Source organism: Taeniopygia guttata, chromosome 2, assembly GCF_048771995.1.
Source record: "Taeniopygia guttata chromosome 2, bTaeGut7.mat, whole genome shotgun sequence".
Lineage (NCBI taxonomy): Eukaryota > Metazoa > Chordata > Aves > Passeriformes > Estrildidae > Taeniopygia > Taeniopygia guttata.
The window spans coordinates 21,724,350-21,737,521 of record NC_133026.1 but is presented as its reverse complement, the minus strand read 5'-3'; the positions used below and the strand labels follow the sequence as shown (position 1 = coordinate 21,737,521).

Sequence of the window (13,172 nt, the reverse complement as noted above, 5' to 3'; positions counted from 1 at the left end):
AGAGCCCTCCAGGGACAACAACTTATTTTATCCAAGGCATATTGAATTTCTACAGTAGTGCTCTTGTTCCCTAGAATGCAAACACAGTAACCAGGCTGGCCAGCTCTGTGCAGAGGTGCTGCAGGGTATCAGGTAGGACTTCTTCCTGCAGCAGGACTGTAACAAGTATGCAGTTCTGTATTTCAGTAAAGTTCAATAAAATATGGTTCTATTGGTTTTGCAGCTGTGAGGATTTAAGGATGATGCAAGATAATGTTTGTAGACAGTATGTTATGCCATTTAATATAGGAATAAAAGCAAGGACACACCAAAAAGAAAAGAAGGTAAGTAAGCGAGCGATAGGATTTACTAAAGGAGAAAGTTAAAAAAACAAGGAAATACAATTAAACCTGAGTGAAAAAAAGCATATAAAAGCTGTTAACTCCTTTTCTTCAGTCTGAAAAAGAAGATTAAAAGAGTGGCTAATCTCAGGAAGGCAGCTGGTACACAGAGAATACAGCAGATCTTAGTAAGAGATTGTACGGCTGTGTTTTGGATGAAAGACAGGCAGTGTGTGAGATAGGCTGAACAGGGTATCCTGGATTAACACAGTGGGACTGTACAGGGCAGAGGTTTTGTGCAGTGCAGGAAGGTTATGTAAAAACTTATGATGAGAGCAAGGGGGTTAAACTCATTTATGGCACATTCTCTAATCTAGGCATGAAAAAAAATCTTGATTGCCTGAGAGCCTGTGAACTTCCCCTCTCTCATCCAACTAAATGGTATCCTTGGTGTCTACAATTATTTCCATCTTTTTACAATCATCTTGGCAAAAAAGTAGCAGTAGCTGTTTCATAATCTGCAGAAAGTTCACAGATGTACCCTTAGCAATCCTTACCCCAAACAACACTTCTGTAAGATAACTTCATATAGGGTTTCAAATTCTGCAAACACTATAAAATAAAGAAATAGTGAAGAGATAGGCAGAGAAAGAACATTCAACAACAACCAAAATATCAGTCTACTACCAACATTAATCTCAAACTGAATCCAAAAAACAGCACTGTATCAGCTACTAGGAAGAATATTAACCCTATCCCTGCTGAAACCAGGGTATTTCTTTTAAAATTACCAAATACCCTTTGTACTACTTCACAGCATAGATTTTTCCATAGTGCATATATACATATATATATATATATATATAAGGGAAGTATAATATACAAAGTCTGGCCATGTTGTCCTAGGATAACATTTAGGCCACTTGAATTGTGGAAATTTTTTTGTATCTGAAAAAAAGAAAAAAACACCACACAAATTGAAAATACTACTGCAAGTAATAATTTTCTTGGCAAAACAATCAGCAAATGAGATGAGAACATCATAGTACTAAATTATATGATTAAAAAAAACAAATATTTGCCTTACATTTGTAATTTTCTTCTCTATACCAAGAACTATTATTAAAATTAGGCTCCTGTTCAAAACCAAAAAAAACAACCTGTTCAGTAAAAACATCCTGCTAAAGAATTCCTGTCTATTACAAAAGATTACTGATGAGACTAATCAATACTAACAAACTCCCAGGGTGAAAATAAGTGTCTGCAGACACATACGCTCCCTCCAGACCTGTAAGTTTACTTACATTTATTCAAGAATAACAGAAGCAGCCAAAGCATTCATCAGGTTTACACAGCTACTCCCAGAAATATCTCTGAATGCTCTCGGCTTTCAGTTCTTTAATTGTGTATTTCAGAAGCTAGGAAATGTGAGATTAGTGAAGTCTTCCAATAAACATCCTCCTCCTCCACTGTTCACTCGCCCTGCATTTGTCAGGTACTCTCCAGAATATTTACTTGCAGATTTCCTCAGCTTTTATTATTCTGAGATGTTTATATAAGTATTTAATATTTTGAGAGTATTAAGCACACAGAGGATATATTTTTGCACAGTACACACAAAAAAATAAAACGCAACTGACAGATTACTGCCCATTTCCATCCGTGCTGCCTTTCAGCTCTGGCACAAGCATGTTAGGAGACACTGTGTAAATGAAGCATCAAAAATAGCTATTTTAATTTTTTTTGACTAAGCTGCTTTTTTTATTGTTTTGTTTGTTTGTGTTTATTTTTTTAAATTTATTTTTTAAGGTGAACACACAAACACTTCTGTTTGAACTAGCATTGCTTTTGGCAGTTCAACTGCCTCCCAAGAGGTTAAGAAATTACTGCTTTGAATTAACACATCTAAGACTTCTGTATCTTGATAGTGTGACCTGAATTAACAGTGAGACAGAGACACAAAAGACAACCTGTATGTTGGATTCCTGCACAACAGAAATTATGTAAGTGACTATAGCTGGTCACTTACTATACTGTAACTATATTACCTCTGGGAATTTAAAAATAAATAAGTTAAATAAAATTTAATCCAAATTTAGCCCAAGCTAATATAGAAAAGCCTTTCCTGCATAACCACATAGAATTTCTGGTGTCATTTCAGCTATACTGGATTTCCAATTTCCCTTGCATCAAATGCAGATTCATTGGAAGCCTATTCCAAAAGTTCCATTTACATAGGGGTTTTTTTTGTTCAACAAAACAAAAGTCAGTTCTGCTTCCACTTATACCTATGAAAAACCAGTAATTTCTTACCTGCAAGTTTAATTTCTCCAAATCCAGAAAATGCCAGTCCAGTTGGCAATTTGCCCTCCTACCAGCAGATGAAGACAGGAAATAAACCAAACAGACTAATTCCCTAAGAAAGGGAATTACATCAGATGAGTGTTCCAGTTCAAGAACTACCTGAGTAGTGAAAAGTAAAAGTGAAAATAAAAGCTTAAAAAAAAATAAAAACATTTGCATAAGAACAAGCTTTAAAAACTTTTATTTAGGACAGGGAATATGGAATGCAAACTCAAATTGATAGCATACATGAATATAACTAAAATCTGTAAAAGCAACTCCAAAATAAAAAGGGAACCTCCAAGCTGTCAGTACTCTAGCACAGCAGTGAGCTGTCTGGACTGGTATGTCATTGGACTTTGAGAAATTAGATCAGCAGGTGTGAAAACTAGTTACTTACCAGTAGATTTTGATGCTGCAATACAGCATCTCCCTCAGATTTCTGCCCTGTACACTGACACACTATTCCCCAAACTAGATGCCAGAACAGATAGATGCCAGCAGACTTTCTAAAGGCAGTTGCTGCAGTGAAAAAAAAACCAGCAATGTCCTACTGCAACACATTTTCTTACTCTGACTGACCAACAGATCTTCATGTGGCACAGCCATGACACTACTTGTGCCACAGAACAGACACCCTTGAAGCTTCTTCAGCATTTTTTTAATCCTCCCTTATTGTCTCTTAGAGAGATCTTGAACTATGTCCTAATGAAATTAGTTATCAATTTTATACAGGCTTCGATTTTCTTGACCTTTGGATAACTTGAGGAAGTTTATACTGTCAGAAATACCAGCAGCTGGACTCCTGAGCTCTAGCCTAACTGCAGTGGAGACTTTGTTTCTGAACAGAGACACACAGAATGGATTAAAACATACCATAATATGTTAGCTTTGCATATGCTCACTAAAACAGCACTGCAGCATGTGACTGACACTCTTCATGTCCATGGACAAATAACCACGCCTGATTCTCTGGAGGAGGATAATAGGCAAAACACAACCAGTTTTCCCAGAAAGTAGGTCTTGACAGAAAGCAAGAATGCTGAACTGGATCAGCAACCAAACTACTGAAAAATAAAGAGCAGATTTCAGTTCTTCAGCTATCAGAATCATCTCTGCTGGGAAAGGAAGGACTGCTAGCAAACAAGCTTTTTTTTGTCAGACTGTCTAATTTACCTTCTGTAAATATCCTCTCAAGCTCAGTTTGTCATTTAAGGATTCTTATTCCCTTATGTCAGTGATGTAAATACAACATATCTGTTTATAGCTGAATTCCTCTTAAAAAACCATTTATACAAGGGTGTGGAAAAAAAAATCAAGATCTTTATTTTTAACTTTTTCATCTTAATATTTTTCCTTATCTTTTAGATGAGGAAAACTGGTATTCTCAAGAACTTTTTTATCATTTTAACTTGATTTCCTTTGATTTCAGTAAAAACAGGAGAAACAAGTGCAAAACGGTTAAATAACTTTGGGTTGACTGAAAGACAATTTTTTCTTCAAAATTCCACTATCATATTAAGACAGCAAGAGTTTCATGAGGGATATCCAACAGGGAAATTGGAAGATTGATCTTCTACATACATAGGCAAGTATTCACCAAAACTAGCATAAATAAGCTCTTTCAGAATGCTAAGTTTTTAATTACAAACAAGAAATTAAATTATTAGCAGTAAGCCTTGAGTAATCTAAGTCCTTCTTGGCAGTTGAATGCAAATTAATAGAGCGAGCTGCCAAACTATGCAAACAGTAAGGCAGAACTTCAAAATTTTAGAAAGTGCAGAATAAAAAAAGAGGAGAGCAAAAGTCTAATCCAAGGGCAAAGGGGTGGAAAAAAAAAAACCCAAACAAAAATCCACAATCAGAGATTACACCAGAAACAGTATCTTTGCCAATGTCATTTGAGTTAAAATTTGGATAACAACATAATGAAAAATTACAATGTTAAGTGGTTGCATAAGAACATCTCAATGGCCAACAGAAAAAATACCTGTCTATATCTCAACCACTTGCTAGCCAAAACAGGACAGCAGCTAATATAAGCTTCTCGCTCAGGAATCAGGGAGCACACTGATTGTATTTTCTTGGTTATAACTTCAGGCATTTCACTTTATCTATTTAAAGTCTTTCTGGAACTCATTTAGACTGTGCTTTATTTTAACAAAATATTGAAGAAACACAAGACACAAATTTAAAACTCGAAAAACAAGTTGTAAACTAAATTTAAAAATACTATCCATAATTTAAAAAAATCTCAAACATTTCTGCAGTCATGTGTATGCACACTGATTTGTAACTCACCTTTCTTCTGAAAAAACTACTTGTATTTTAGAGAAACTTATAATTCTGTTATGAAAGTATAAAAATAATTGGCTAATCTTTTCCTACTGGATGAAATTTAATTCCTGATCTGACTTATTTAAACCAAAAGATCTAGTAAAATAAATCTGAAGTTTAAGATGATTTAAATATCAGTTTCCTTTGTATGACGAATTTTGAGATACTCCTTCAGTATAGCAATGATAAAGTAATGTCTGCAAATACAGAACTAGCCTCTCCCCCCCATTCTAACTTGGCACTGTTCTTCAAAATTTAAAAAATTATTTTTCCACTATTTGTCATTTAAAGTCCATTTCGTTTGGTATTGAACTTCATGTAACTTGCATTAAAATATTAGAAAAAATTAAATTTGCTCAACTTTTCTCATTTATGTATAAGCAATATGAAATACTTGTTTTTCCCACCAGCATGTTCTGGAATACAGAAGCAAATGTACAGTAGATGAGTATGAAGGTTAAGAAATGAAGCATAAAATCCTGTGACTCTCAGAAGCAAATGGTAATACAAGGTTACTTATCTAAACAGATAAAGTGCAAAGAAATCAAATTCAGGTTCTGTGATTGTAATCCAGCAATGATTATGCACCATGATTAACTTAACATAATTTTTAGCTGTTTCTTTCTAATCTCTCCATTTGCAGCATCAAGTTATTCAAATTCTTTTATGACAACAAAGCCTCAAGGTCACCTGAGGTTCCAGACATGAGAGAATTCTCATTGTGAAATGAGAAGAAGACACTGATATCTGCTGTATTGCTATGCCAAAGCAAGTACTCTCCTTCTGCCCAGTTCAGGTATAGTGACAGAGGAAGAAACTCCTAATCACATAATCTGCTTTCCTACCATGAGCGCACATCATTTGCAACTGCATTGCACTGAGGCTTTCAGAGGCTCAATACTTGTCGTTATTATTATTTTGAAAGGCCTTATTTTCCCCTGTTCCCAATCTTTTAATTCTACATTGGACAAATATTCTGGAATTTGGAATGCATAGGTGCTAATGTCCAAGTAACTTATTTAAAGCTTTCTTGTTTGGTACTTCTATGCAATGCCTTTATCCATAAAAGTGAAGCTATGGGAGAAGAGAGAAAAGATAACACTATAAAACCAGAATTTAGTATTGCACATTAGACTCCTAGAAGGGGACACACTACCATGCTAATGTCACTAAGTATGCAAAATGGTGAAAGAAAAGTCCCTGTGGGTCTCTAACACAGCAAGGGAAGTGAAGGGCAGAAGGGAGCAGAAGGCAGACTCCTTACAAAAGTATTTTTCATTCTGGAGTCAGAAAACATTTTCCTGTAAATATTTCAACATTTGGTGTTGAAGACACCAATAGCTTCAAAAGCTTTAAACTTTTTTTAGAATGTTAAGGTTTATTTTAAAATAAACCTTTTAACCCCCCCTTTTTAATAGTTTGGAATAAGATATTAAAATACAAGGGGATAAAAATAAATACCTCCCTATCTACTGCATCTTGTAGAGTAAGCCCTTTCCTTCAGGCTGCTATCAACCCAGAAACTTTTGGCTTCCACTGGCACAACAAACCCACGTGGATTCTAAGAACAGAACAATCATTTTGGAGGCTTGATTGCAAATTGTTTAATTGTGAATAGTTCTGTACCTTGCCCTATGTTCCTCTCTGAATTGCAGGAGTCTCTCTATGTCCTACGCCCAGCTGAACTTTTCCTAGTTATATTTGCAAGAAAGGAAACACCCATGTCTTCTTGAGTTTCCACCTCACTAAAAACAGAACTTCCCTTTTTGCTGTCAACTCACACCCTTGGAAAACAGAATGGGATTACAATAGTACAGCAAACTTGAAAAGAAAAAATTACACCAAAAAAATTCAAAACACTGCCTAAACAGAAGTTTAAACAATATGTAATTTTGTCTATGCTCTAAAAAAAAAAAAAAAAACCCCAAAAAAATCCACCACACACAGACAAGTCTTTAACATCTCTTAGAATACATAATATTTTTTCTATGCTCTAAAAAAAAATACCAAAACAAAACCAAAATAAAACCAAACAAAACCACAAAAAAACAAACAAAAAAAACCTCCACACACAGACAAGTTAAAAAAAAAAGGACCTGAAAATCACCCAAACTGCAATACTAAGGATTTCAAACTGCTGCTCAAACCTGAGGGAGAAGCAGAGGACAGACAGGAAGCATTACAAAAAAAAGCATGGCTAATGTGAATTAGGGTTTGATGGCAGGATCCATTAAAGCTTTAAGAGGAAAGGATTAGCATTCTCAGTTTTCACATTCTAGGAAAGAAACTTGCCAAGATCAAAGATTAAATTTTAATCTTCAACTTCCTTTCAGTGAGGAAATAAAGCAGCTGCAACAAATTGGATTTACTGTACTTAAGCAGTTGAGAAATTCAGTTTCTTTGGAAAAAAGCCTTAAAAGAGGGACTATCTGAAATGAAGGTAAGAGGGCTAAAACAACTTGATCCAGCTTTCCTATTTCTCCAGATGATTTAGGTTTTGAACTAGGATTACAAAGCCAGGCAACCCACATTAAAGTTTTACGCACAAGGAGACACAAAACACAAACTAAATTTCAAAGCTTTGGTCAGACCCTCCTGCTTCCATTTCCTTGGAGAAGCTTTCCTCTGCTTTGTCCCTGACAGCCCAGCCAGAGCATCCCCTGCAGCCTTGTGCCTTCCTCTCCGACCCTCCCCTGCTGCAGTGGCAGCATGCTGCAGACTCCAGAGCATTTACAAACAGCATCCCGACAAAGTGAGAACAAGCAGAGATACTATTTTCATAAGAAAGTTTTTTAACCAAATGGGGCATGGCAATTCATTGAAAAGAAATCATCTTTGCTACAGAGAATACAGTGTATCTTCCTTTACGCAGTCCATAATAGACCTAGTAGCTGGTGGTGTGTTTGAAACACAGAAGCTAATTTTGCCTGGAGTTAATAATATCTGAATTACACGTTACTCTCTTTACAAATATAGCTGTATTATTCAGATAGAAAATGTAGTATTGCTGGATATTAAAATATTAAGTATAATTAATATAATGTTAAGCTATATTAAGACATTAAGAACGGAGGAAAAGCATAGTTTGGACCTTGGAAAATCTAATTCTGAAGGAACAGCCAGACAAATTAAACCTATCTTTAAGATTTGACAACATGTGAAAAAAAAATTCTTAATTACACAGTCAAGCTTAATTCAGTATAAGATTTGAGTACCCCTACAGTTTAATTTGATGCTTATCTATGCATTAACCAGTAACAGAATTCCAAACATGGAAGATTGACTTTTTTCCCCCCTAACTTTTCTTCCCTCCACAGAGAACACCATATCAAGATGGAGATCTAGGAAGAAACATTAGAGGGAGATAAAAAACAGAGTGGTATAAAATATAGCATAGTCATTGAATGTACAAAATACATTTCACATAAATGTGATAAATTGATAAAAAATTACACCAGTGGGGACAAAGGGGCTGTACCATCTTACTCCAGGCACATCAACCTTCAAAGCTGAAGAAATTTTTTACAAGGAAACCTGTGGTGGTAAACCTTACACAAATCACTGTTTTCATTTCAACAAAAATCAAAGCAAAAGAAAAAACTTTTAAAGCCTTCTGAGAGTTTTTCTGCTTTGCATACAATGCTTTCCTTTTTCCTTTCACTTTGTTTAAAAAGATGTTTTATGTTAAAGTGATCAACTTTTATAAGATCAGTGAGATCAATTTTTGTAACATCAGTGAGTCAATATGCAGGAAATGAGCCAATCAGGAAATTGGTAGACTCTCTCTCGTAATCATCATCAATATTTAACATATATAAATATCAAATTTAACCGAAATTAACTGCAGAATTTGAACTTGAAAGTAATAAAAGCAGAGTTTGTCATAACACAGGTAAGTGTGTTAGTCAAAAGAAACACTAAGAATCACCCTAAGAAGGAAAAAAAGTCTGTTTAAGCTGAGCTAAATAGTTTTAATGCAAAGATATTGTGGGCCAATGGTTCCAGATTTTGCCCAGTCACATCTTTGAGTGAGCTAACTGGTCTCACAAAGCAGTGGTCCCATTTTTTTAAAATGTAACATTTTGTTTATCTTATACTCTTCAATTTCTATTTTTGTTTGTTTAAGAATGCAAATAATATATTGGAACAATAGTATATTTATATAATTTATAAATAATTATACATATATTGTGGGGGTTCTTAGAATTTCTTTTTACTGATGGGGTGTACAATCAAATGTCTCTGTGCTTCAAGACATATTCAACATTTCTTTGCAGAAACATAGAGGATGAAGGAATGTCTGAATACCCCAAGATGCAGTTCCTTGATGATTTGGGATCCCTATCCCATCAAATTAAAATTCTGTAATTTGAATGTTACAGAATTCAAACTATTTTCCTCATCTAGACATTCCACTCATCACAGGCTTCTCCTGGCTGTCCTCCTGTGAGCTATTATTTTCAAGCACTTAAGAGCTGTTAATTTTACATACTTTAAGGCCTTTAGAACTGCCTCACTCTCACTGTAAAAATACACTATTCTTAGAGAAGAGTGGAGCCAAAAGCACTGTTCTGCAGTGTTCAATTCAAGTCGTAGGAAAAACACATCACAGTGATGACATCTGAAAAAAAAACTGAAGGCTGTGAGTGGTTCATTATTATTATAATTCGCACAATGGACATTGTGAACACTGATGGACTGGGGGCATCGACCACCTCCAGGAAGTATATTCTAGTGTTTGACCTCCCTCTGGGAAAAGAGATGTTTTCCAATGTCCAGTCTGAACCTTCTCCCTGATGAGCTGTGTATTAGCTTAAATATGCTGAACTGAAGACAAAAAAATGTTACTCTTTTGAGAGTAACTAATTGATAAATTTTCAGCTTCACCATTTTCCAGATACTGGTATTCATGAGATCTGTAGGATGGCTTTTAACTACATTGGAAATTATGTTTTTCATTGTAGTTTGAATATTCAAGTGTGTGAGACAAAGTTAAGAATACTAAAAATTGTAGAACATGAAGCATAGCAGCTGTAAAAGAAAAATTTCTTCCAAATTTATCTGAAGTCCTATCCCCATATTTATTTCATGCTTTGCAGCAAACCCCCTTAGTAAAAGTGCATACAGAAAAGTTTCTCTGTAGGAAATCTAATGTTTAACCTGAAGGTCTTGTTGATCTGTTGATCCTGGATAAACTGATTTCCAAGTTTCAGTAAAAGCCTATACTGTCAACAAAGTCAGACCTCTATTCCTCGCATCACTTTTTTTTTGGTGGGGGAAGGCAGAAATAGATATAGACTCAGATTCTGTCAAGTCCACTGATGAGATACATAAAACATTTTGCTTTGCATGCCTGTGAAATACCATTTTGGAAACCTCAACAAAACCTTACTCAACAGAAGTTTGAAGTCATGGACCTTCCTACCTTAAGAACAGCAACCAGTAGAATAGAAGAGCATCATCAAAAAGAAAGCACAGAATGTTTATTTGTAATAGTTTCAATTATACATCAAACAATCCTAAACCAGATCTCTAAATGTTTTACAAACAGCAATGCAGTATGCCTTGGGCAGAATTACAGTCCCAAACTTGCTCTTATCTGCTGATGTAGAACTCAGATTACAGCATACATTCACTGCTTCAAAATGCTAGTAATGGTAGGGGAGCAAAACACTAAGTTTTGGTATTACTTTAACATCATTCTAAAATGGCTGGACCATAAAAAGCAATTGGCCAAAACTCATGCCTCATTACAGATACATTACTGACAAAACACATTCTGCTGCCAGGTCACCTTTGACTGTAATAAAAAACCCAACATAAATACCAAATATGATTAAAGTAAGTTAATTATGACTGATGTTGACCATTAGAAACCTGCTAGGAATATTTCTTCCCCTCCCTCACCTGACAGGCACACTACACTCACAGCAATAAAAATGTAAAATTGTACCACTCCAAATATCTAGAGTACTTCAGACTGCTAACTGCAGTGTCTCACAAACAGATATACAAGAACACTGTCAAGATACAACAGAGGTTATTCCACAATTTGAGCCTTTACACAATAAAGCCACCAAACAAAATCAAACCTGAAAGACTGAGATTTTCAGAACAGTCTGACTGCATACAACTCAGTTAAAATTTAACAGCGGGTATGAACATTCAAAATTGCCAGTATCAGTGTAGAAATTTAAATAAGTTTACACCTTGCCCCACCTCCCCCAAGTAACCAGGGATGCAAAAGCAGTATAACATGAATCATCAGGCATATCAGCAAGTTCAGAGAAGAATTCAAGAACAGGTATGCCTCAAAACCTTACAGTCAATCAGAGGGAAAAAAAAAGAAGCTTGGAAAAACTCTTTTTCTTACTCAACTCTGCATTTGGCCTAAAAAAAATGCCAATTCTGTATTCCTGAACATTTTCATAAAATCCATTTCAATCACTGGCAATTAAATTATCTATCATGAGAGAGAGCGAGCAGCAGAAAAAAGAAAAGCTTTGCTTACAAGGTTGAAATATTTTACTTTGTACTAAAGACCCTTTTGGATGGTGTCTTCATAGATTCTCCTTATCAAGGATTGTTTCAAAGATCTCAGATGATTGGCATGTTACTCCAGGGCTCAGACATTTACAAATTAATCCAGATTTAAGGCAAAATAGCTCATTTTATATTTGTTATGAACAGAACATTCAACTGCTGCAGGTGCACCCTATGGCAGTTTCATGGCAACCATCCCTGAGTCTTCCACCTGCCTGGGTCTTCAAACACGGAATTACAGAATGCCTTGGGCTGGGAGGGACCGCACAGATCATCTCACTCCAGCACCCTGCCATGGGCAGGGACAGCTTCCACTACACCACGCTGCTCAGAGACTGGGAATATCTCTGCAAAAGGAGAGTGCCTCCCCACCCAACAGACAGGGCCGAGAGGATAAACTGCATAATGATCATAAGATACTCAAATATTTATCACACTAGAAATCACAAATACTATTAATAAAAAATAAGCCTTCTACTGTTTTAGCATTTTGCTTTGCATTGAGTAAAGGGTGATAGTGAACTGTTTTGCCAGTTTGAATAGTTTTAGGACTACCAGACAAACTTCTACATTCTCTGAGTCATCACAAATAAATAAAAATCTAGACAAAGAAAATACAATTTTTCTTACCCCTCTTGCCTAACTTTTAAAAAATGGTCTTCAAAAGGTAGCTGGTTTCAATACTTTTAGGGGTAGCCTTAAAACTGGAAGTAATAAAATATAAAGAACATTTTATAAAAACGTAAAAAATTAAGCAAGTTACTGTAAGCTAGTTCAGATTTTAAAAAATTTAAATATTCAATCTCAGAATTATTCTGTTTTACACTACTACAGTTACCAGGGAACCATTCCCAAATCTAAGACTTGTCAGATAAAAAAAGATCTAAAATACATCACTTTCTTTAAGAAGTTGACTCATTTCCACAGGATTAGGAACATATTGTATAGTTATATAACTTAAATAATTTAAGTAATGCTGCTCTAGCAGTGCTTCTCCATTATACTAACTTACAACTGGTCTTGCAGTTCCACAATGATATATTCCAGCTGCTCCTTCTCCATTTTATGGGCTAGATCCATATCTTCAATTCTTTGTAACAGCAGTTTGTTCTGTGAGACAGATTCAGACAGCTGGTTTTCTCTGAGTCGTACCAATTCTTCAAGATAACCCTGAAAATAAAAGTTATTAGAAAACCTTAAAGAACACACTATCAAAACCACTTTTGATTATACGTGTTCATATTTGTTGGTTTATGATGTACACAATTTTATTTTGGGTTTGTTGTAGGCTTTTAAAATTATTTATTTTTAAACAGACTAGTTTAAATTGACTTTAGATTAGTTTGAGATTTCCTAATAGGTAACACATATTTATTTCTATTCTTGCAGAGGAGTAGAAAAATGGATGAAAAAACAAGACAGGAAAGCCACCAGCATGAAAGACTAATTCATTTTTCAAAAACAACTGTCACAAGAAAAAAAAAAATCAGAATTCTACAACTGGACAGGTACAGGATGTTAGATAATACACAAGGGCAAGAGTAGAATATTATCTACGTGGATCTTTACAGTTAATGAAAGGGATCCAGAATTACTACAAATAAAATATCCAATGTTATTTTAACGTTT

General features: G+C 35.1%; 1 protein-coding gene across 3 annotated transcripts in view; it reads right to left on the bottom strand.

The window, feature by feature from the left end:
• Window positions 1-13,172, bottom strand: part of RUNDC3B (RUN domain containing 3B) — a 48,285-nt gene that overhangs the window by 7,631 nt on the left and 27,482 nt on the right. For 2 of the 3 annotated variants that reach the window (XM_030264639.4, XM_030264638.4), the window contains exon 8: window positions 12,556-12,713. In XM_030264639.4, the coding sequence (XP_030120499.1) occupies window positions 12,556-12,713 (158 nt within the window). Of the gene's footprint in view, window positions 1-2,633; window positions 2,784-12,555; window positions 12,714-13,172 lie in introns of all 3 variants that reach the window. The other variant, XR_012054490.1, reaches the window with a different exon arrangement.